This window comes from Cheilinus undulatus, linkage group 17 (genome assembly GCF_018320785.1).
Source record: "Cheilinus undulatus linkage group 17, ASM1832078v1, whole genome shotgun sequence".
Taxonomy (NCBI): Eukaryota; Metazoa; Chordata; class Actinopteri; order Labriformes; family Labridae; genus Cheilinus; species Cheilinus undulatus.
In genome coordinates this window covers 27,196,646-27,219,842 of record NC_054881.1, presented here as the reverse complement: position 1 = coordinate 27,219,842, position 23,197 = coordinate 27,196,646, and the positions used below count along the sequence as shown (strand labels likewise).

At 37.4% G+C, this 23,197-nt stretch overlaps 1 protein-coding gene across 3 annotated transcripts in view; it reads right to left on the bottom strand.

The window, feature by feature from the left end:
* Positions 1–23,197, bottom strand: part of plppr1 (phospholipid phosphatase related 1) — an 80,362-nt gene that overhangs the window by 5,789 nt on the left and 51,376 nt on the right. For all 3 annotated transcript variants that reach the window (XM_041811673.1, XM_041811672.1, XM_041811671.1), the window contains 4 exons: positions 19,916–20,104; positions 6,737–6,869; positions 3,286–3,536; positions 1,634–1,810 (listed from right to left, as the gene is read on the bottom strand). In XM_041811673.1, the coding sequence (XP_041667607.1) occupies positions 1,634–1,810; positions 3,286–3,536; positions 6,737–6,869; positions 19,916–20,104 (750 nt within the window). The remainder of the gene's footprint in view (positions 1–1,633; positions 1,811–3,285; positions 3,537–6,736; positions 6,870–19,915; positions 20,105–23,197) is intronic.

Below are 23,197 nucleotides of genomic sequence, written 5' to 3'. Positions count from 1 at the left end.
GGCTGTCTTTTAACTGTGAATTGCAGCACTCATCTTTGCTAAAAAGAAATGACAAAAAAAGCTGTTTGTGGTTGCACACCTTAAAAATACAGTTGCAAGAAAAAGTATGTGAACCCTTTGGGATTTCTTGGATTTCTGCATAAATTGGTCTTAATGTTAATTGTATAATTTCCTGTGATAGCTCATACAAATTGTCTGTTTTTTTCAGTCTTTAAACTTAACTTAAAACTCTGTTGGCTGGATCAATGTGGTATAGCCATCTGTGCTCTGATAAAGCCTACTTTCTCTGGCAGTTTCCTGACTTTTCTCCTACCGCCACATGCAGATCAACGTATAAATGTATTTGCACATCAATTTTTACCCTCACTGTCTCCAAACAGTGCACCCCTCTGGTTACAGAATTTTTTGTTTATAAAGTGATGAAACATGTGAAGAAGTCTCTGCATCTGCAGAGCGTAATGATATTTCTCTCTGTTTGAATGAAAAGGCTGCAAAATGAGCCACCAGCAGCCTCTAAATGCATCACAAACATTCTCTTATCCATCTTACATTCATGTTTTCTCCTCTTGCTCATTTCCTTCGCACCACTTCCCGCTTTAAGGTTCAGGACCCAGAGGCAATTACACATAATGAAGCCTCTGAGACAGTTAACTACTTCCTCTTTAATTTGTAGGGGCATCTCTCACCTTGCATTCTTCTCAATGGGTATTCTGCTTAAATCATCCAAAAGTGTGAGGGTTGAAGCTGCAATAACCCTTCTCTCTTTAACCATATGCACAAATCTGGTGTTGACATTTTTTTTAGATTTTCACAGCAACCAGACTGTTTGGCAATACAGCCGTTTGTATTATATTAAAGACTGCATAACAGTAAAATCTCCTGCTGAGAAACACAAGTCCAGTTTGCACGATTTATACTTTGTTGAGTCATTTATTTTTGTAAGACACATTAGACTAACAGGAACTCTTCCCCTCCTCCACAGGACTCACTTTTGCTCCTTCTGCCTCTCACAACCCTTCCTCTCTGAGCTCTTTCAGAACCAGAGGCAGTGCTGATCTCAGTAGAAATCCAGCTGCCACCTCAGTATGTTCCCTATTTTATTCTCTTCTCCTCTTTTCCCCAACCAGTGCATCCTTCTCTTTCCCTCTATCCGCACTCACCCGTCTCTGAACCTCCGTGGAGCTCAGCATGAACCATGCTTCATCCTGTTTCACATCCCTCCATCACCTCATCATGACCTGCTCTTCTTAACTTCCTTAACAAACTAATGATTCAAACTCACAACACAACTGAGTCAACACAAAACTGTCAAACTCATGCATATGCTGCACAGACCTTACAAATTGTAGACATTTGAGATCGATGTAACTGTTTAACAAATTCACTGGGCAAAACAATTTACTCCATACATTTGCATTAAGACGATCATTACAACCATGTTGTAGACTATGGTAAAGTGTGCAGCCTGAGTTTAACTTTTAATTAATGGTTTGGGTTGGTTCCAGAGAGAAACTGGAAATTATTACTAAAATCTGAAAATAATTAATGACCAGAATCCAACCAAGAACAATCTTCTTCTTCTTTCCCCTAATCCCCACTCCAACTGAATATGTCACTCTTCTATCATCCTCACCAGAAACAGAGCAACTGCTGATCCAAGTATAAAACCAGCCACTACGTCTGAACAATGGTTTCTGTACTCTGAGACTCGGTTGAGGCCCGTGAGGAAAGCTGAACAGAGCGTGCCCAGACACAGCACAGGCTTGGCCAGGCGGCTGGACTTGGTCTTGATGGTGCTGGTGATGTACATCTGGAAAAAAAAGCAGAGGGCATATTGAATCAGTCCAGGGAGCGATTAAATAAAAATAAATACATAAATAAATAAAGTGAAATATAGAGATAATGTCCTGTATTATGTCCCAGAGGTTTTAAAATATTCCCTCAACTAGGGGATAGTAGTAGGGCCATACTGTTGATTAAATATTTTAACATTTAATGACAGAGAAAAACTTTCAATGGAAAAATGAAGATTTCAAAAACTTGCATCATATGAGAGAAATAAATCTTAAGAATAAAAACCTTTTTTAACAAAAAGATAAACAGATTACAAGATAAGCTCAAAGAGGGATGCTCTTTTTATGAGTGACTGACGTGAGTCATTTGTCAGAGTTAAAAAAAAATATTTAGCATTCCTACATATATTTCACTTGTCGAGCTTGCATGTCCTGCAATGCCAACAAAGACTGCGCTTTTCAAATCATCCTTTCATCAGCTATCTGTCCTTGTATTTGTCTCACTTCTGTCGATAACATCTACACTTCTGCACTCTCTCTTTCCCTCTTCAGCTGCTGAACGACTGTGTCACTCTGATATCACTCAGCAGTTCCTCAACAAGCACTTGAAAAAAGCCATTCTTCACAAGTTCTTCCAGCCAATTTCTAAAATGTTTGCATCAAACATTCTTTGACAGGCTTTTAAGAAATATCAAGGCACTCGGATCTTGTCAATGCCTCCACCATCAAAGATTCAGAGATACTATAGTAGCACCTTTAAATATCAAATATTCCTTTTCAATCAGCGTCTCTTACAATTTTATTGTGAAACTTCAGGGTCAAAAATCTTTTAATGTTTTTTAGTTTTTGTACTGAAAAAGAAGAACACCAAGAGGTACAAAACTTTAATTCAGTCCCAAGTGAGGAACTGAAGTGTCAGGAGAACATTGATTTTTAATTAACAAAGCTCGAGGTGTCTAAAGAAATTTCATCAGAACACTAATGAGGAATGTTACTTTGTCCACACTCTTAACGTAACAGAAATGAAGCTAAATTAACACTAAAACAAAATGTTCTCTATTTAAAATTAACATATGTTTGATTATTTTTTTCCCCCCTCAGTAATAAAACATGGCTTGAGTTGGATTTTTCAATCATAAATTGCATAAATGCACAACAGGTAAAATGCCGCCAACAGGGGGCTCTTAATTAAGTACGTCTTACAGACTTTATAAAGGTCCAAGATGACACATGATATCAATCAATCTCTCGTTGAAGGATGTTAAACAAATGCATGGTCCAGTTCAACAAGCTCTTTGAGTGATGCATTGGCATGCTTAAACTGACCCCCTGTGATGAGGTGAATGGTTTATAGGAGATTAACGTGTGTCAAAGCTAATATCTACCAGGAAATTTTCATGAGATTGGTTTTGTTTTACTGGTTAAACATCTCTGTGTAACACCCACATTGAATCTCATTATTTTGCCTTATGCTCATGTACATTCTGCTTACCGTCAGGTAAACAGCAGAGTAAACACTCAGCGAAGCATCCTTCGAGGGAAAGGATCTGCGAGCATTTTCCACGACAACAGAGGGCCCAGTGCAGATGTTGCCATTGACAATAAACTGGTGATTAAAGCGGCACTCGGTGCCTGTGTAGTTAGGCTTGCAAACAGACAGGAAGTAGGGCGACAGACCTCCAGTCACCACCTGGCCTGCGTTGACAAAGATGTCTGTGGCAAACAGGCCAAAGGCAAACACACCTGAGGCACACAGATAAACAGATACAAAATGAGAATTCACAGCAACTAACAACTCACACACTTACAGCAAAGAAAAGTCAATACATAAAACAAAATCCTAAACCCCAGAATATTGTTGAAAAAACATTTCTTTTCTGAAATATGTCTGCTGTGGATATTCCTTCTCTCCACCTGACTTCATGTTGTGCTGAAGAAACATCTCATTTACTGTTGCTGCTGCACCTGCATGTCTTCCATCATTTAACCCCTGCCTTTGTCCAAAATAAGAATATAAGAACAAAGTAGAACAGTTTGTTTTTGCTTTGTCTTTTCAGCATGAAAAAGTTTTGCAAAGAGAGACCAGAAATATTTGAGTGATATAAATTCAAATGAAGAAAAGATCAGTGAACAAGAGGCACACATTAGTATAAACATACAGGAAAAATAGCATCTAATATGAATGACTGCACTGACACTTTCAGCCCACCAACCCTTACCAGTGGCTGTGTCTGCATTCCTTTTGCTGTGAAATATGACTGCTGATTATCTGGCCTGCTTAGCCATGAAATTACACTGCTTTGTATTCTCATCCAGGGGGGGCTGCAGAGGGCTTGTGGGGTGGGGGGGTGGGGGGTGGGGTGCCTGTACAGGGACACGATTGTGTGAAGGGCATTGAGGGGAAACAGAGAGGGGGGAGTTGAGAAAAGCATGAAAGCAGGAAACCAAAAGCCTCAATGATCCTACAAATATGAGAGATTGTTTGGGAACAGGCTGCAGTATATATCATATGAATTGCCTGATGAATTTCTGATGAGTGCTTTATAAATTGAAAGGATATTATTTAAAAATGAACAATTCAGCTCTGATTATGCCAGGAAGGTCCTCCTTTATGGGAATGGATAGCGCTGAGTGTGCCAGTTTGCCCAATTTTGCTCAAGCTTTGACTTAAAGTGGCCGTAAAAATGTGAATTCAGAGGTCAGAGTTTTATAGCTCATAATCTATTTCAGCAATTAAAGTGACACCAGTGTGTGAGGTAGCACACCTTACAGTGGTAAACAGCCCTGTCAAAACAAAGTAACTATTTCATATAAGCCCATATGGGATCCAACATGTCTTACTAAGATTTGTTTCAGTGGATAATGCAGTTTTAGAGAAGCTGCAGTGAAGGCATCACAGCTGGACTTGTTCCCAATTGGCTCCCTTCACTGAAGAATTACTGAAATCCATTCAGTCAGGGGTTTTGCTGTATTTAAACTGAAATGCTTCCCCTACAAAAACTAAGTATAAATCAAAGCAGATGGCGTCATCAACCAAGACAGATCCAAGTAGTTAATATTGGATTTTTTATGTCACTTAACTAGCTTCAGTAATGCCACACATTTCAAATAGTATTATAGCTGTATGGTAAAAATCAACCCTTCAACAACTTTACTAATTACTTTCATCAGATCTGAGCTACAGGCACCAAAGCCAGTGACTAAGCTTGGTCAACCTCTTGTGTCTCATGTTTACATCTATCACTTCCTCTCTGCATTGATCTGTCTCTACTAGAAGACAAATGTGTGTCTGATCCTGTTATAGATCATGTTATTTGCAGATGATGGAGCTAGCAGTTGGGAGACACCCTCTTTTGCCCTTTGTAGGAAACATTGCATGGTGCATCTTCACTTGACACCAAATCCTCAAGCTCTGAATCATCAGGGCCACTGTCTAAATAGCTTTTTTTTTGCACTGGAGCTCCCCTCACAGGTGACTGACAGCACCTTCATTCAGCTGTCAGTTCAGCCATTATACAGCATTATATTATCTGGTAAGAAGGTCACTGACTGACTGAGAAAGACAGAAAAATACTCCATGTGCTGCAGATGCTTTGTTTACTAAGTTATTTACCACACTGACAGTAAAGTTCTGTGGGGAATCAAAGAGCACAAGCTTTAAATTTAAGGAATTCAAGGCCTAAACAACAGCAGCCAAATGCAGCATCCCACTGTCACGGCACATAACGAGCAGAGTAATGATGTTATCAGTTAATAACAAAAAGACAAAACAAAATAAGCCACACTATCAGTGAGTTTGTTCTTTTATCTTTGTACCAAACCAAATGAAATGATTCAAATCAGTAAATATCTCCTATTTCTGGTGTTTGAGTTCAGTGCAGCTTCACTGAAGCAATGCATCAGCCAAACAGGGCTGATACTTCACGGTATTAAGTGCGAGATAGTCACCAAGGACCAAAAGATCAAAAAGGCCTTCGAGTAACATGAGGTGTGAGGGGAGGCTGGTGTCACGGATGATCTTTGGATGGAACCTTAAAATATTTGTACTGTCTCCTTGGTACTTTTAAGATGTTTTTTCTCTTGACAATTTCTGCTAAGTCTGCTCCATTTTTAAATGTGATGAAAAAAAGACAAAAGATTACTGTTTTTGTTGTATATCTCTGACTTCTTACGTGCTGGCTGGTGAAATCTAAATGTAGCTCTTTCAGACCTTTCAGTTACTCCCATATGAATTTGGTCAAAAATCCATCATCAACAAGCCACAAAACAAAAATTCAGTTTTTACACATACGTGTTATGGTTGACAGGAAAACAAAAAAAAATTAACAGCTTTTCTCCATTGTCATTTGGATCTCAACAATGATGTGATTTCAAATCATTTTATCATTTTTTTAATGAGAAATCAACTATGCTAAGCTCTTGGACCATGTTATGCAATAAACAAAGATACAAGACAACAAAGCAGTTTTCAGAAGAACAAAAACAAGACTTTGTATGCTCAGGTACAGGCTGTACAGCTCAGACTACAAAGACAGAAACACCCCTGGCTGCTTGACTAACATACCATTAGATCAATATCTAATGGCCTGTAAGTCAAGAGTCATCACAAGAGTCCTCGATGGTTGATGAAAGTAAGTGAGCTTGCATGTGAGCATCTCTGTATTTATTCCAACCCTTATCCTTACACCTTGTTAGGTTGTGACTGTGGTGCAAAATCTCATGTAAAATATGAGAGAAAACCTGAAAAATGTTGGTTATACTGTATGTGGCAAATCTTTTGACAGTAGAAGAAATGTGGTCTCAACAGATGAGTAATCAGCACCTTTAAATGGTATAAAGAACTTTTGAAACACCTATAATTTCTCTCAAAATGTGTCTTGACATTTTTTTCCAAGTCTTTTTAATGAAAAATGCTCACTAGCTTAGGCATCAAACTACCTTACCTATGAATCGTATGATGCGGCGGATAAGGGGGTTGAGGTAACAACAGTCTCCTGTCACAATGGTTTTTTCCTGGGCCAGGAGAGCTTCCCTCGTTGATTTCATTGCATACATGGACACTTCGCCGATGAAAATCTACAGAAAATATGTCAGAGAGAAAAAGAAATAGTGAGATTTGGAGAGATGAAAATACAAACAGAAAAGGAAGAAAAGATAAAGTTCAGCATCACATTATGACCAGAACATTTTGCCCTTGTCTGGCCTGGGCTCATAAACCACTGTCTCGTAATGCAGCCTTTCTTCAGGTCCATTATAGTGTGGACATTACATCATTTCTAATGGAAAAACGGCTGCTGGACACACAATATGAAACTCATAGCTGGCTGCCCTGGGTAAAGCAGGCTGCAACAAAAATATGTGTGAGTGAGAATGTGTGTACACTGCCAGTGCATATATGTGTGCATACATGGCACTGGCCTTTGGTGCATGTGGGTGTGTGTTTATGAGAGTTTGTTCAGAGCCCCAGACAGATAAAAAAAAATCCTTTTTATAGTCAATATGTTGTTGTCAGTGCTGCCTTATGTCTTTTGTGGCTACAATTACAGAGAATATTTTTTGATTTGAGCATACAAAAAATTTCAAAAAACAAGTACAAAGAAGAAATGAGGGAAGTCACATAAAATGCTGTAAATGTTTAAAGCCAGATACTGGAGTTATTCTGGTCTAGATGTTCTTTAGAAAAAGAAGAGTAAATTAATACTTTTAAGTATATTTTTCTACCGAATGATGACCGACTGAGCATCCAAATACCAAACAAAAGAATAATGCAATGCAAAATAAAAGAAAATACATCTAATGTTGCATAATGACCTAGAAACATCTGTCTTCAAGGCAACACATCCCGAAAAGGCCTTTATCTTCAAAGCGATTTAAACTACAAAAGTTATGCAACTTGTGTCACGTAGTTTGGATGTGGTTGAGCAGTGTGACAAATCAAAAGGCCTTTTGCAGAAGCCAAAAGGGAGAGTTGGTGTTCGTGTAGCGGTTGACATAATTTCACCACAGGCAGAATCTTGGTTGTCTGAAGGAAAAGCACAAATTCTAAATGTAAGCCAAATTATTTATGGGAGTAAAGAAACCTTGGCATGCTATTTCTAAAATAAGGGCCTGTAATATAGGTCAATTTTGAGGAGAGCTCAGTTGCACCTTCTTTAGTGACAGTCTTCATTTAAAACCTTTCAGTTCTATGAAATGGTGCTAATCAGAGAGTCATTTCTGGATACTCTCCCTAAATGATAACTTTAACATTTTCAAGCAAGCCGTAATTGCCTTGAGGTATTTGTCTCACTAGAGTCTGCCTCAGCTCTGAAAAGGTTAGCTAACACTGACTTATCATCTTATTCTAGCTCATGTACCACCGGCTCTCCTTTATACAAATGTCATGAAACTAAAATTAACTGACTGAAAACAGCTACCTCCAAATACTACACGCCAGAAACTCAGGCAGACTGGCATTCAGCTGACACTGGTGTCTGAGCAAGAAATCAAACGGCTGAACACAGACATAAATAGAAGATGCAAATCTTTCAAAGTGTGACAAGTTCTTGGGAGTGCTTTGTGTGGCATAAATGATGTCAGGTAACATATTTCTGCTTCATCTTTTATAAGAACCCATCTAATGACCCGTCCATCAGTGAAACAGATTTATATGATCTCATGTCCAATCTCAGGTCACTTCCAGGCCTCAAATCACTCTGCATTGGACATTAATATGAAAAAAGTAACTTCCCACAGAATTAAAGCACAACTTTTTAGTATTCATTGCACCACGTTCACCTATTTTCCCTTACTTTGACAGCTGTTCCCTGTAGAACACCATGAATGATTCATAGCAAATAAGGGGTTACTTTCAACATACCGACTGCCACATCAAGAGATTTTTGATCCAAGTATAATCAAGTATGCAACCTAAAGCCCCAGAATCATGGTTTGATTGTTACATTTAACACATTGGTAACTTGATGTGATGAACTATTCACATTTAAATTAAAACAACACTCTACAGGTCAAGCTGAATGATATTTGATTGGAATTATCATAAGTATTACTGAAAACAGCTCTCAAAAAGACAACAACAATCAGAAATGCCCTCGGGCAATCGTTTCTTATTCTGCTTTATAATTTTAAATCTTCCACTTCATTCAGTGTATCATTTCAGTTCTGTTTTAAAATGAAAAGAAAAAAAATAACACATGCCGATAACAAATTTCCAGAAGTGACATCATATTTCATTGCTTGTGGAGAAAGACCATGGCTATTGTACTCAAGTAAAGGTACAGTTACTCTGCAAATACTCTAAATGCATTTTTTTTCCAAATATTGCACTTGCAATTTGGCATGCTATTCGTATTTAAGTTTCCCATCTTATGCATTTTTAACAAGCACAATCAATAGATCATTGCATTGCATAACCAACCAATAACAACATAAACTGTGTTTTCCTGTAGGCTGGGCATGTATGCTAGGATGACATAACATGATGCATGAATAAGTATGAATAATATATCTTTATTTATCATCTTAATAACTAGTAAACTTACCGATTTGTTTTACTCAAGCCTTGTAGCAATCATGGCGAAAACTGAGGCACAGCCAGGGGTTGACCAATCATCAGGTTGTCGATTATTGAGGCCAATATTTGGTATTTTTTCAATTATCCGTATCTGTACTTTATTTGACAGATAATCGATCAAGGTTACTGATCCAGAAGTGCACGCCTTTGTTTCCACTGCAAAGTGTGTCTCCCTCTGGCTTTTTTTTTTTTTTTTTTTTAATCTAACTCAGTATCACCAAATGGGACATTTAGCCAATCTGATTTGCTAGATGTCCCATGAATACTAGCCAATAAACACTTAAGCCTGAGTACCAATGAGTACTCAATAAGCATTTTGCATCACTTTCTGCCTGCTAGTACTGTGCTGCTCTGTGTGCGTTTTTTTATGCTGATAGAGCTAGGGCGAATTTGTTTATTTTCCTACCTTTTCCTGATAATGCAATTTGACTTTTGCCTGATAAAGAACAATTTTACATCATAATCAATTCACAATGGTCCCAAATAATGGTTTATCAGTATCATGAACTACTAATAATCTGTATCATATCGGCCCTGAGAAACAAATATCAGTTAGCTCATATTTCAGCTGCAATGTGAATTGTTAAAGGGAATGGGCATTATTTATGTCATATATATTTTAAATCAAAACATGACAAAACATGAAAAGTAGAATTTTTTGCAAACTATTGTAGAAAAAAAGGATGCTTCAATGTTTGTATGATATGTAGAGCATGACATCTTAGCTGTAAAAAGTTTTTTGTTTTGTTTTGTTTTGTTTTTAACACAATTTTCAGGTCAGAGAAATAATTTCGAATAATTTCCCAACCTTAGTAGCTATGTAGGAGTTGTGCAGTAAAATATAAACTTTCCTTATTGGCAGTAAAAACATGAGAATATGGATCTTCAACCAGGTTTTACAGGTAAAGCCACACACCTTTAATAAAGTAACATACTACAGCTGTTTTTGGTGTGATGTGTTTTCTCTCACTATGTGCTACCATGTAGTCAACAGAGATGGAAGAATTTCCAGAGTATTGTCCTCAGGTAAAAGTACAGTTACTCTAGTTAAAACTTACTTAAGTAAAAGTAAAATCACTGATTTCAAAATGTACTCAAAAAAGTACAAGTACCCCCCTAAAAAACAACTCGATCACAGTAATTTCAGTTAATGTAATTAGTTACTTTCCACCTCTGAAAATTACAGAATTTTACTTTTAAATTCTTTAAAATTATACTAGAAAAAAGGCAAAGTTCGCATTATTAAAATGCGATTGTTTCTTAAGGCAAAAACTATAAGAAAGTTAAAACCCAATGACTGAAATAAAGGAACAGGTTTTTTTACTATCAGTTGCAAAACAATTAGCAAACCAATTATCAATTTCTGCTCAATGGAGAGTCTTTGAGCACATGTCTGCAGCCCATACCCTTAATGTTTAGTTTATTTACATAGCTTTTTTAGTGTTGTTTCAAAAGAAAAACATTATTAGCTAAAAAGCTCTGATGAACACCCATGCAACCATGCATCAAACAGAAGGCAGAGTCATTAACTGTCAGTGAATATGGTGGAGGTTTTTTACAATGAAAGGACAAAAGGAGTTGAAGCTGTTAAAAGGTATGATTTTAATTTCATAAAATTACTCTCATTGATAGGCCAGACACTGCCTCCCAATTAAATAATATGCAAAGCTTTTTATGTCTTCAGCTTGTTATGCTGTCTCTAAATGGGAAAAATAAATCAGTTAATGACCCTTAAATGTTGTCTTAATGAGTCGATCATTTTCAGTATTGCTACCAAGACGCACATAAAAGGAAGTGGAATAAACCATCAAGGAGCTAAATTGGTATGGATCAAATGCACTGGAGTGATAAGTTGAATATTTATTCGAAAACACTCCTTCTCTGATGGATTCTGCCTGTCGAGAGTTTATCTTGAGAAACTTCTATACAGTGGCGCAGGGGTTACTTTGTGTTTAACATTCAACTGTTTCTATTGGATTCACACTTGACAGGAACAAAGTCATGCTTTATTTAACCTGGCTCTGAGGGTAAAGGACTACTCCTGATGCCTGTCCATGGCTGAAAAAGTTCATAGACTATTGTTGAATAAAAACCTTCCAACCTCCACAGCTTCCCATTGGTCTAGCCATGTGGAACATTCTGCATAAATTACTGCCTCTCTGCTAATAGGCCAACAAAGCAGCTCTGTCATCATTAAATCTTATGGAGGTTTTTTCTGTGCTTTATGACTCATGTTGATGGAGCAATATACAGTGTCATGGTCATTTTAAACACCTGACACTGCACTCTCAAAGGGCACTGTTAAAAAGTTTGGAATATCACACAGATGACTAAAGAGACTGTGTAATACAAAGGCCACAATTAGGACACTGAAAGAGAGGAAAGGGATGGAAATAAAGGAAATAGCCAGCACTGTTAGTCCAAACTTGTACAGCTGACACAGCCTTTTTCAAGGATGTTTGATCATGGAAAAGTCAGATGAAGGAGGAAAGGATCTTAAAAGGAATTAATTAGGTTTCATGTTATAATAAACATATGTGAAGCTGTTACAGCAGGAGACTTTGTCAAAACTGTATCTATGCACACTTTAACCATAAGCTGTTTATAAAGCTCAGTCACATCCATGGATCAGAACACACTAATGGATTTTAAGTAATTCATATTCTATTGCTTTTGTGTATTTGGGGATTTTAGTGCATAAGAACAGATTTAACACCTCGTCCCGCTGAGTTTTCCACACAATATTAGCTGCAGAGGAAACGTATGCAGCGGAATCAGTAAAAGTCACAGTAATTCAAATATTACTTAAGCATAACATGCCAGTAACCATACTCTGTGTTCAGAGCCAGGAGTGAGGAACAAAATGTCCCAGATAATAAACACAAAAAGCTGGAGACTCAAAGAGGCAGCAGAACAGCAATATCTCATTACAAATAAATGGGTGGCGTGCGCCCGGGAACAAGGCGTCTTTGTCAATCACATCCCTGATTAAGTGCCTCTTGAAATTGTGGTAGAAAACAAAGATGTCTGCTTGAAAAAGAACCTGGGAAAAAAAATCAGTCAGACAGACACAGCTAGAGGTCGTTTTATATAGCACTCAGTTCATACAGCTTGAAACTCACTGGGTATAAAATGTGCAATTTTAATAAAGCTGACTTGACTTGGCTAAATTAAGGAATTGCTGGAAAAGCATTCAACAGAACATGACTTTAGGTGCTCAAGCAAAAAAAAAAATGATGTGTGAACTTCAACTCAACTCTCAATTATAACTTTTATGGTATCAACTTATTGAGACATACTCCAGTAGTGTATTGTGCAATGAATGTTTACTCTAATTATACACAGTGCATGAACCATTCCACACATAAGATCTATAAATAGCACATGTGAAAATCAGGCTGTAGATCTTTTGACTGATGGTGTTTTGCTCTGTGATTCAGGAGTTGACTGATCTGTGTTTGTAGTGTTTTCATGATTGATTTTCATGTCTGTAGTTTTATTACATGTGCTGCTGCCTGCCTTGGCCAGAACACTCTTGTAAATGAGATTCTTATTCTGAGTGAGGTTCTTCCTGCTTAACAGATTTAAATAAATAACAGTAATGTATAAGACAGGTAGGTTACTGGAAAAATAAATGTTTCTGTTCTCATAGAAGTGTACCTTGAATGAATAAATTGACTATGTCAAATTATACTTAAGTATATATGTATTATTTTGTGACATTTGCTGCTGACCTCTTGGCCAGATCACCCTTGTAAAAGAGACCTTGATCTTAGTGGGTTTTATCTGGTAAAATGCAGGTTAAACAAATAAAAATTCGAGTATCACCACTGGGAGCCAATTAATAATTTTAAGTAACAGAATTTTGGTTGGATTTTTTTAACAAACTAAAAAGACTGCAAGCTTTTTCTACTAATTTCTGTGCTGAACACCTGATACCCAAAATCAATTATCAGCGAAGCTAAACACAACCAAATCTGTAGTTATCTGGAACCAATGGATATAACCAAAGTGTGATGTAGAGCTGTGGTGTGTAATACTACTTTGCATGATACAAACATTCTTAAATAAACTGAGTCTTGTCTGACCATAAAGAATCCACTGCCTTAAGATATTGTAGACTTTATCTGTATTCTGCAGGGGGCTTCACTTTGAGCTGTACAAGGTCCATTTGAAATTTGACAAAATGGTATATTAGCAAACACACTCATAAAGACATGCTTCAGAAGGTGTTCATAAAATATTTGACATAGGTTTGATAATAAACTGAGCCAGGGGCCCAGACACACATGGTGCCTGGTCTGCTTTGATGGTTTGGCAAAAACAAGCATGGAGCAAAACTGACACCTTGTGGCTAAATGTTGCTACTCCTGTGTAAGAATAGAAATCCGCCAAACAAATGTACAGTAGCTCTAACCCTGACTACACTGGCAGCTTTCTTTCAGCTCAGTGAGTCACAGCTCATCTTTGTTCATGGAGTCTTCTAAATTAATTCAGATATTTTAAAATGTCACAGGCTTATTCAATAGCATTAATGTAGGCAACACTCATGTACTCACTGACAAGGCCGACCATCTTAAATGGCATCAGTTAAACCCTAGACATGCATAAAGGGGGTGGGAAGTGGAATGCTTCTTTGAGGCTTAGCCAAATGGGGGACCTGAAGAGGTCAGCAAAAACATGGTTCATGTAGAATTAGCTATAACAACTATATTCCATTGTAACCCAACTTAAAACCATTCTTATAAAAACAAAAGGAATGCACATTTTTGCCGTTGTTTCAATCAAATGCAGCCTGTTTCCAAATGTAAACCCCTTTTCTTAAAACAGAATGAGCCTTTTAGCTTTGCTTATTTTAACAACATGGAAAGACCCATTGGACTAAACACTATGGCTAGTAATGTGGCATGTCGTAGCTATACCATGACCAATGTAAAGTTGAAATGTTAGAGAAGAGAGAGGAAACTGAGGTGACTTTAGGGAACATACAGTCATGGATGAAAATATTGGCACCCCTGGAATTTTTCCAGAAAATACACCATTTCTCCCAGAAATTGTTGCAATTACAAATGTTTTGGTATACATGTGTTTATTGCCTTCATGTGCATTGGAACAAGACAAAAAAATCTGAAGAAAAAAGACAAAATTGACATAATTTTACATAAAACTCAAAAAATGGGCCAGACAAAAATATTGGCACCCTCAAATTAATATTTGGCTGCACACCCTTGGAAAAAAATAACTGAAACCAATCACTTCCTATAACCATCAACAAGTTTCTTACACCTCTCAACTGGAATTTTGGACCACTCTTCTTTTGCAAACTGCTCCAGGTCTCTCAGATTTAAGGGATGCTTCTTGCAACAGCAGTTTTAAGATCTCTTCATAGGTGTTCAGTGGGATTTAGATCCGAACTCATTACTGGCCACTTCAGAACTCTCCAGCGCTTTGTCTCCAATCATTTCTTGGTGCTTTTGAGGTTTGTTTAGGGTCAGTGTCCTGCTGGAACACCCATGACCTCTGACGCAGACCCAGCTTTCTGACACTAGGCCCTACACTGCGGCCCAAAATTTTCTGATAGTCTCAGATTTCATGATTCCTTGCACACAGTCAAGGTACCCAGTGCCAGAGGCAACAAAATAACCCCATAACATCCTTGAACTTCCACCATGTTTGACTGTAGCTACTGTGTTCTTTTCTTTGTAGGCCTCATTCTGTTTTCTGTAAACAGTAGAACGACCTACTTTTCCAAAAAGCTCTACCTTAGTGTCATCTGTCCACAAAATGTTCTCCCAGGAGGATTGAGGCTTACTCAGGTACATTTTTGCAAACTCCAGTCTGGCTTTTTATGTCTCTTTGTCAGCACTGGGGTTCTCCTCGGTCTCCTGCCATAGCGCTTCATCTCATTCAGATGATGGTGTATGGTCCGAGCTGACACTTTTGCACCCTGAGTCTGCGGGACAGCCTAAATTGGTGTGGAAGTTGACTGAGGATGTTTATCCACCATTCCAACTATCTTGCGGTGCATTCTTTTGTCAATTTTTCTCTTCTGTCCACATCCAGTGAGATTAGCCACAGTTCCATGGGTTGTAAACTTCTTGATTATATTACGCACAGTGGACAAAGGAATTTCAATATCTCTGGAGATGGTCTTGAAACCTTGAGATTGTTCATATTTTTCTACAATTTTGCTTCCTAAGTCCTCAGACAATTCTGGGCTTTTCTTTCTCTTCTCCATGCTTGGTGTGACACACACAGGCACACAACACAAAGGCTGAGTCAACTTTTAGACATTCTAACTGGCTTCAGGTGTGATTTCTAGATTGCCAACACCTGTTACTGCCACAGGGGAGTTTAAATGAGCATCACATGCTTGAAATAAAATGATTTACCCACAGTTTTAAAAGGGAGCCAATAATTTTGTCCGGCCCATTTTTTGAGTTTTGTGTAAAATTATGTCAATTTTTTTTCTTTTTTCTTCGGATTTTTTGTCTTGTTCCAATGCACATGAAAGCAACGAACACACGTATACCAAAACATTTGTAATTGCAGCAGTTTCTGGGAGAAATGGTGTATTTTTTGGAAAAATTCCAGGATGCCAATATTTTCATCCATGACTGTATATAAACCCAACAAAAACATGTTACTTCTAGGCTCCAAAAGGAGGTACTTATTAGCTAGGAGGCTAGCAGCAATGCTTCTGATCTGACATCTGACAAAAATCAAATATCACAGAGATAAGAAAAGATTTGATACATTTTCCCCAAACCAAATGACCTGGTTTATACTTGCTTCATTTTGGCATATTCCCATTGTTATCTAATATATTGTGCCTAAAAACATAGGTATGATAGGACAAAAGGTAACTTGAGATTCCAAATACATTACACAGATGCATAAGTCATCCTGAGCCGAACTGATTGATTTATGGATGAATGGGGAAACAGCAGGAAACAGAATTACTCTAGCTTTTTATGGCTACCAACTAAGAATATCTATGCCATAGAAGGCATGCTTCTTAAGAAGTGTTACAGTCCAGCACAATATTTGTTGGTAATATTCTGCCCACATACAGTACACTGCTGCCAGAGTATTCTGTTCACTATGTTTGGTAATGAAAAACAACAGTAATAACAGTAAGATCTATTTTTAATGTTTACAAAATGGTCATCCTCTGAATTCTGCAGCATCTATTTCAGGTGATATATTCACATACATTTAGTCTTTTAAATGTATTGAATGTATTTGGATTGTTGAACAGGCTTCTACTGTGGATCTTGCCTGGCCCCATCTGTTAAAATGCATGGATGAGGAAAAAATAATTAGCTCCCCTATGAAAATGTCAGTGTTTTCCAAGTATTTCCTGTGTTAAACGGAGCAAGGCATTTTTAACATTTTTAAGCTTTTCCAGACATCCTAGTTTTATTTTGGATGCTTACATTATTTTACTTTGCACACAGAAACAAAATAATTTCACATACAAAAAAAAAAAAAAAACTACCAAGGTCTAAATTATCAGCCCCCTTTAGAACTGACCTTTTAGTGAAGCCATAGCACAAACCACTGGTGTGCAATGATCTGCTTTAATTTTGTAATGCTCAAAGCATGTAAAATCAAGTTAAAACTGAGGATTATCGTCCAATTTACACACTGAATAAAAACTTCAGTATGGCCACCCTTTACAAGCTCAAGTCCATTACATTACCGTTCTTTTTGTAGAGCCATGTTCTGAGCTCACTGTACAGCTAAAATAATATGCCAGTTTTTCATAGTATAGTCAGTCAAGGAAGTTTACACAGGTATCAGACCAGTAACTTGGTATCGGCCGATACACAACACTCTTGTACAGTAAACTGGCACGCCAGATGGATGTGTGAAACACATCCATCTGGAAAACCGCTCATAAACAGAAAGGGCAGAGCGTAGGGCTGGACGATTTTGGCAAAAATAATCATCACAATTATTTTGATTGATATTGAAATCACGATTAATAAACACGATTATTCATTGATTTCAAAATTTGAGTATTTATTGAACCACAACTTAAAAGAACAATCAAAAATAAATTTGTAACAAGTAAAATAATAACAATATATTAAATAATAGCAATAAAAAAACAATAAATAAAAATAAATATCCAATCTACAAGCACTCCTGTAAAACTTGCAAATTTTGCAACATGCAAAAAACACTAATAACACAGCGAAAAACACAACCCAAAAATACTCTTTGAAGCACACATTAATCATTTTTCTTCGATTATAATATTTTTATGATCATGAGAAGCCAAAATTGAAATCACAATCAAAATTTAAGTAATTGTCCAGCCCTAGCAGAGTGTTTGAAAAAAACTCGGAGGGTAATTGGATGAAAGTTCTATCTGTCACATCTTTAAGGGCCAATCAGAGCAACAAAACACGTGACGTAGCCACTACCAAGCTGCACCAGTACTATAGGAGTAAACTCCATACAGAACTGCATAACGCAAACCATGGCAACTGTAGACATGTCAGTACTGGGCTTTTGTCATGTTTGAAAAGAAAAACACTCAATGCTGTTCTTTGTTCTTCTGTTAATAAAGAAATGTCGTCAAGTTCTAATCTAACCGGGCCCACTTTCTAACCGGTTCAGACGGGAGCTTTGCAAGATGGATTCACCAGTGAGAAACACGGAAACGGGCGTATCCATCTGCTTTGCAAGGTAACTTGTATAGGTATTTGGAAGGGAAAAGTGGTACTGGCACATCTCTAGTTCATAATGCTGATGTTAAATCATACACAGTAGTTACTTCTAATACTACACATCCTGTTAGCATTATCATTGGTATGTTAGCCATATAGAATAAAAAATAATGAGGACATTTGGCTAGGGAAGCCAAAAATGTACATCCATTTTTTTTTTTTTTTGTCTCTCTCTCTCTCTCTCTCATTCTGCCTCTCCCTCTTAGCCTAAGTACATCTTCAACAGATGGCTGGTCAACATAAGTCTGGTTCTGGTTTTAGGTTTCTACCTGGTAAAAGGAAGTTGCCACACTAACTTTGCTAAATGTTGTTTAGTGTTGTGCTCATGGTTGATTAATACTAAGTTTTTGTAAATAATATGAAAATGAGTACAGTCCAGACCTGCTCTTTTTGTACAAGTGTCTTGAGATAACAATATATTGGTAACCTTGCAAAGCAGATGGATACGCCCATTTCCTTGTTTTCACTGGCGAATCCATCTTGCAAAGCTCCCATCTGAACCATTTGGGTCGGGTTAGAAAGTGACAGGACCAATCAGCAACGAGGGGCAGACTTTCAGATGCAGCAGAGTCGTGACGTAAACAAGCAGCAGCAAGAGCTGGTGCAGTTATGGAGGAAGAAATTAGCGTGGATGCTGCTAAAGCACCAGTTTTATCCGAACTTGACATTTCTTCGTTAAAAGAGGAACAAAGAACAACAGTGAGTTGTTTTCTTTTCAAAAACCACAAAGGTCAAGTACTTACATGTCTACAGTCGCCATGTTTCACGTTATTCCTCAGTGGCTAGCGGATAGCGGCTACGTCACGTGTTTTGTTGCTCTGATTGGCCCATAGAGATGTGACAGAACGTTCATCCAATCACACTCCAAGTTTTTTTCAAAGCCTATGCCTTTTCCCAAATGTTTCCTATTGAAGCTTTCCCAGATGGATGTGTAAAACAAATCCATCTGGCGTGTCAGGTTAACATATTGGTACAATACACATAAACAAAGACTGATTGAGTCATGCAAGTTAGACAGGTTGCATGATATTCTATAAAATTTTCATAGATTCATAAATTTTATCATATTGCAGAGAATGACTAATTATAAAGAAAACACTGAGTATTATCCACATCATTTTTTTTACTTAAATCACTTTAAAGGAACTTTAAAGTTCAGAAAGTTTGAAATTAAACACATTATACAGTACCTGTATGTGTACAGTCAGGTCTCTCTTTGGCTGACACAGAGCATCAAGAAGGGCCGTGAGCAAAGCTGACTCTAACGTTGGCTTGTTTATGTTCATGTTCTCCTTCAAGTTAGAATACTTCTGGTGTCTTGAACCAGATCAGATGACACATTTGAAAACAGCCTACTATTTGTGGATAATTTGCTATAGTATGAAATCAGTACATTGACTGGTGTGTTTGCAAATACACAATACCACATTTTTTTCATTTCTAGATGAATCAGCCAGTGAATAACTTCAAGTGTCTCAGAATAAGGTCATGTTTAGTTAGGTAAGAAACAGATTTGTATCGTAAATGAAGCCTGTCAATGCTTGAGGCATTTTGGAACTTTCTGTTAAAAAAAAAATCTCTAGTAGATCAGGAACAAAAATCAAAAATATGTTTTAAAGCAAAAAATAAAAAAATAAATTAACTTTGCTGTTTCATATAGCAATAAGAAGGTTCAGAGCTAGAGCCTGAATTAACATATTTATACCACAACAGAGTGTTGTTGTTTGTGATAACTGGCATAAAGTTGGATGTAGTTGGCTATCATGCAACATATTGTATGAAATACAGATAAATTGGATTTTACTCACCACAGCAGTGGGAGCAGCAGCCACCACGCAGTACAGGATGAGAGGAGGGATGAAGCTGGACTCCTCTGTTCCTGGATATGGCTTCATCAGCTCAGCATCGTTACAGAAGAAACCTTGAATGTGGACACTGAACAGATCCGTGCACTCCATGTAGTAGGCCAACAACACCGTACCGGACATGATGACGAGCTGGAAGAAAAACATGATGGAGCAAAGGAGAGCAAGAAAGTAGGGAAAAGTGACAAAGACAGGAATAAGAAGCAAAGAAACAGAAGAAAAAGGGAAGAAAGAGATAAAAAAGGGGGAAAGAGGGACTTGTTAGTTGTAAATCCAGTGCACTGAAGGCTATCCTGTGAGACTCAATGTTTAAAAGTCGAGTTATTTGAGCGACTTGTTCCTTGGCTGTTCCCTGAACATCACTCTAGTTCTATCTCAGCAGTGATGTGTGTACCGGGTTTTGATACAAAACAACCACATAAATCCTCCTAAACCTTCTCCTTCCTTCCTCCCTTTCTCTCTCTCTCTCTCTCTATCTCTCGCTCTCTCTCCATCTCTCCCTCTCTCTTTCCATCTCATGCTCACTCGTCATACAAGCACCCCACCACCATCACTTACCACCTCCTCTCCTCCCTCACCCCCTCATCCTTTTATCCCTCTAACATCGTCTTTTGTCTCTGGCCTCCTTTCGCTCTCTTTCCAGAATTGGCTGCAGGCGATTTTGTTTTTTTTATATATGTGCTATCCTTAGTCACTGATAAAAAACCAACACTGGAATACAAAAAATAAGACACCGCAAAGAAATGCTTTTCATTTGAGTTCTATAAATCATCTGCATTTGTATAATTCCACCACTAATATACCATCACTGCTGTTGTAGCTGGCACTGTTCAAGGGTTTTTAAATCAAAGGAAAGCAATGGGATTCTGGAAAGACTGTCAGTTAGGGGTAGAAAATCTTAGTCATGCTAAGGCACTGCCAATGAATATTTATCTTAGTCCAATGAATGTTATATAATAGTAACAGCTAATCAGCTTCTTTTTATAGCATTACAAATATGAGAACATGTTTCTCTAAGGAGAAGGAAAGAAAGAGCAAAATAAAATGCTTCCCCAATCTTGCAGTAGATGAAACATCAGACTGTGACACAGAATTCTTTGTAAGAAGAGGAATGCATTACCAATATATTATGATTATCCCTTGACATTTAGTTGCTGAAGATGACAACTGCTAAATGTTTCTAAATGTTTGATAAAAGTTTTAGAAGTATTATCTACAGTTTCTGATTTTTTAACTTGTCATGTTGGTTATTTGTAGTATTTCTGTCTTACACTAGGTGTCACTATGCTACTGTGGAAAAATAAGCCATACTTCAAGGGAAGGAAAACTGGACATCAAGCACTAAACAGGGTGTTTGTGAAACTGATTAACATTTATTTATTCATTTAACATTTATTTGAAATGGACACACAGTTACACTGATGCTGTGACATTTTATCATGCACAGGTCCCAAGTGTGTATTGCAAAGTGTTAATTTTCAACCCTTGTCCACGGGATTCTTTTAGAGGTTAAAGTTAGAAATTAAAGAAGATGAAAATAGACACCTAAAGAACACAGTGCATTAGAAAATACATCAAACAACAGCCTTACACCAAATGACTTTGAACAACTTTCTAATGGTCTGACTCAAAAATTCAGTCACACATAGATCTCAGTGTTTTCACATGTTTACAGCAACCTTATTCCAACATATCTAGCGTGTTAGGACACAAAGTTTGGATTTCAATTTACAGGGTATTTAATGACAAGCTTCTTGCAAGTATTAGCAACAGTCATTTCATTAATCATCATGCTGACAACTAAATGCAAAGATTAGAGGTGCCGCACAAAATGGATTCACTTTAGAATTGCATTCACTAATCTCTATGATTGTGAATCAATTCTAAATGTCCAAGAATCAATATTTACTAGATATTATCACATCCTGCATGCATTTTCAACATCAGACACACTGCAGAAGGATGTGTAGCTCGTATGCTGCACTGTTAGCATTGGCAGTGCTAGCTCTCAGTGTCTCTAGTGTTTACATTATTGTGTCTGGCACACTTACATGCTGCTTGAGTTACTCTGCATTTCCCAGTTTGATAAAAGAAAAGTTTTAAGACTCACTGTGAAAACTACAATCCCAGGTAAGAGGCAGCCTGACCCGATGTGTTTGCGAAGTGTGCTAAATTAATTTTGCTTCTTCAGGAACAGTTCATGTCTGATTTTACATCAAGTCTACACATTCACCCAGAGTAAAAATAATCAGAACAGCCAAGAACTGCTGACCAGCATGGACAATGTAAATAACAGGATCTATCATCTTTTTCAAATGAAAGGCTGGTGTTACTGGTGAATGAGTGACTGTGTTAACTGGTGACCATGCTTCTCAGTTAAAAATAGATATTAAAAACTTAAAGAGCCCATCTGTTCAGTTTTTCATTGAACTCAAATCTTTTAAGCATATGTTATACATACCGTCACCAATCCAACCAGAACACCTGCTCTCCTACAGCATCATCAACAGTGACGGCTTTAGATTTATGTTTATGTTTTCACTGATAAATATGTTTCCTGCTTATGCCCACACATTTTATTCATATTAAATTATTTTGCAATTCAAGTGTAAATTGCTGTATTCTTAACTTTTCTAATAAGCTGCTAAAAATGTGACAAATAAAAACATTATCTTGGAATTATCACCTCTCTATAAGAAATTGTGGATGTGTTATGAATCAGGAACCGATTTTGAACCCAGTCATGGCCCCAAGAATCGGAATCCAATCATGAGGTACTTAAAGATTCACATTCCATGTAAACATGCTTTAAAACCTTCACTTCCTAACCATACAAAAAAGGTTAACTATGGTTTAACATAAACTTAATATATCAGGCACCTTAAAATTGGGCAAACTCCTGATTTTTAAACCCAAATCATTTTTATCCACTCATGATGTGAACATGGAGAGGTGTGAACAATACTGGACAGTATGGCCTGGGAGGTTCAGACAGTGACGGCAAGAAAGCAACTGTGTTTACAGAGGAGAGAAGAGAAATGTTGGCAGCTCCAGGAGAATGACAGATGGCCATGTGGAGAGTCCAGGTGTGTATAAGTCTGAGTGTCGGTGTGTGCGGCATATGCTTGTTTGGTTACTGTGCCAACTTCTTAAATAAGACTAAGCTAGTTAGCAATATTTTGGCTGCTTTATAACATTATTACAAAGGAACCCTGCTGCTCCTTC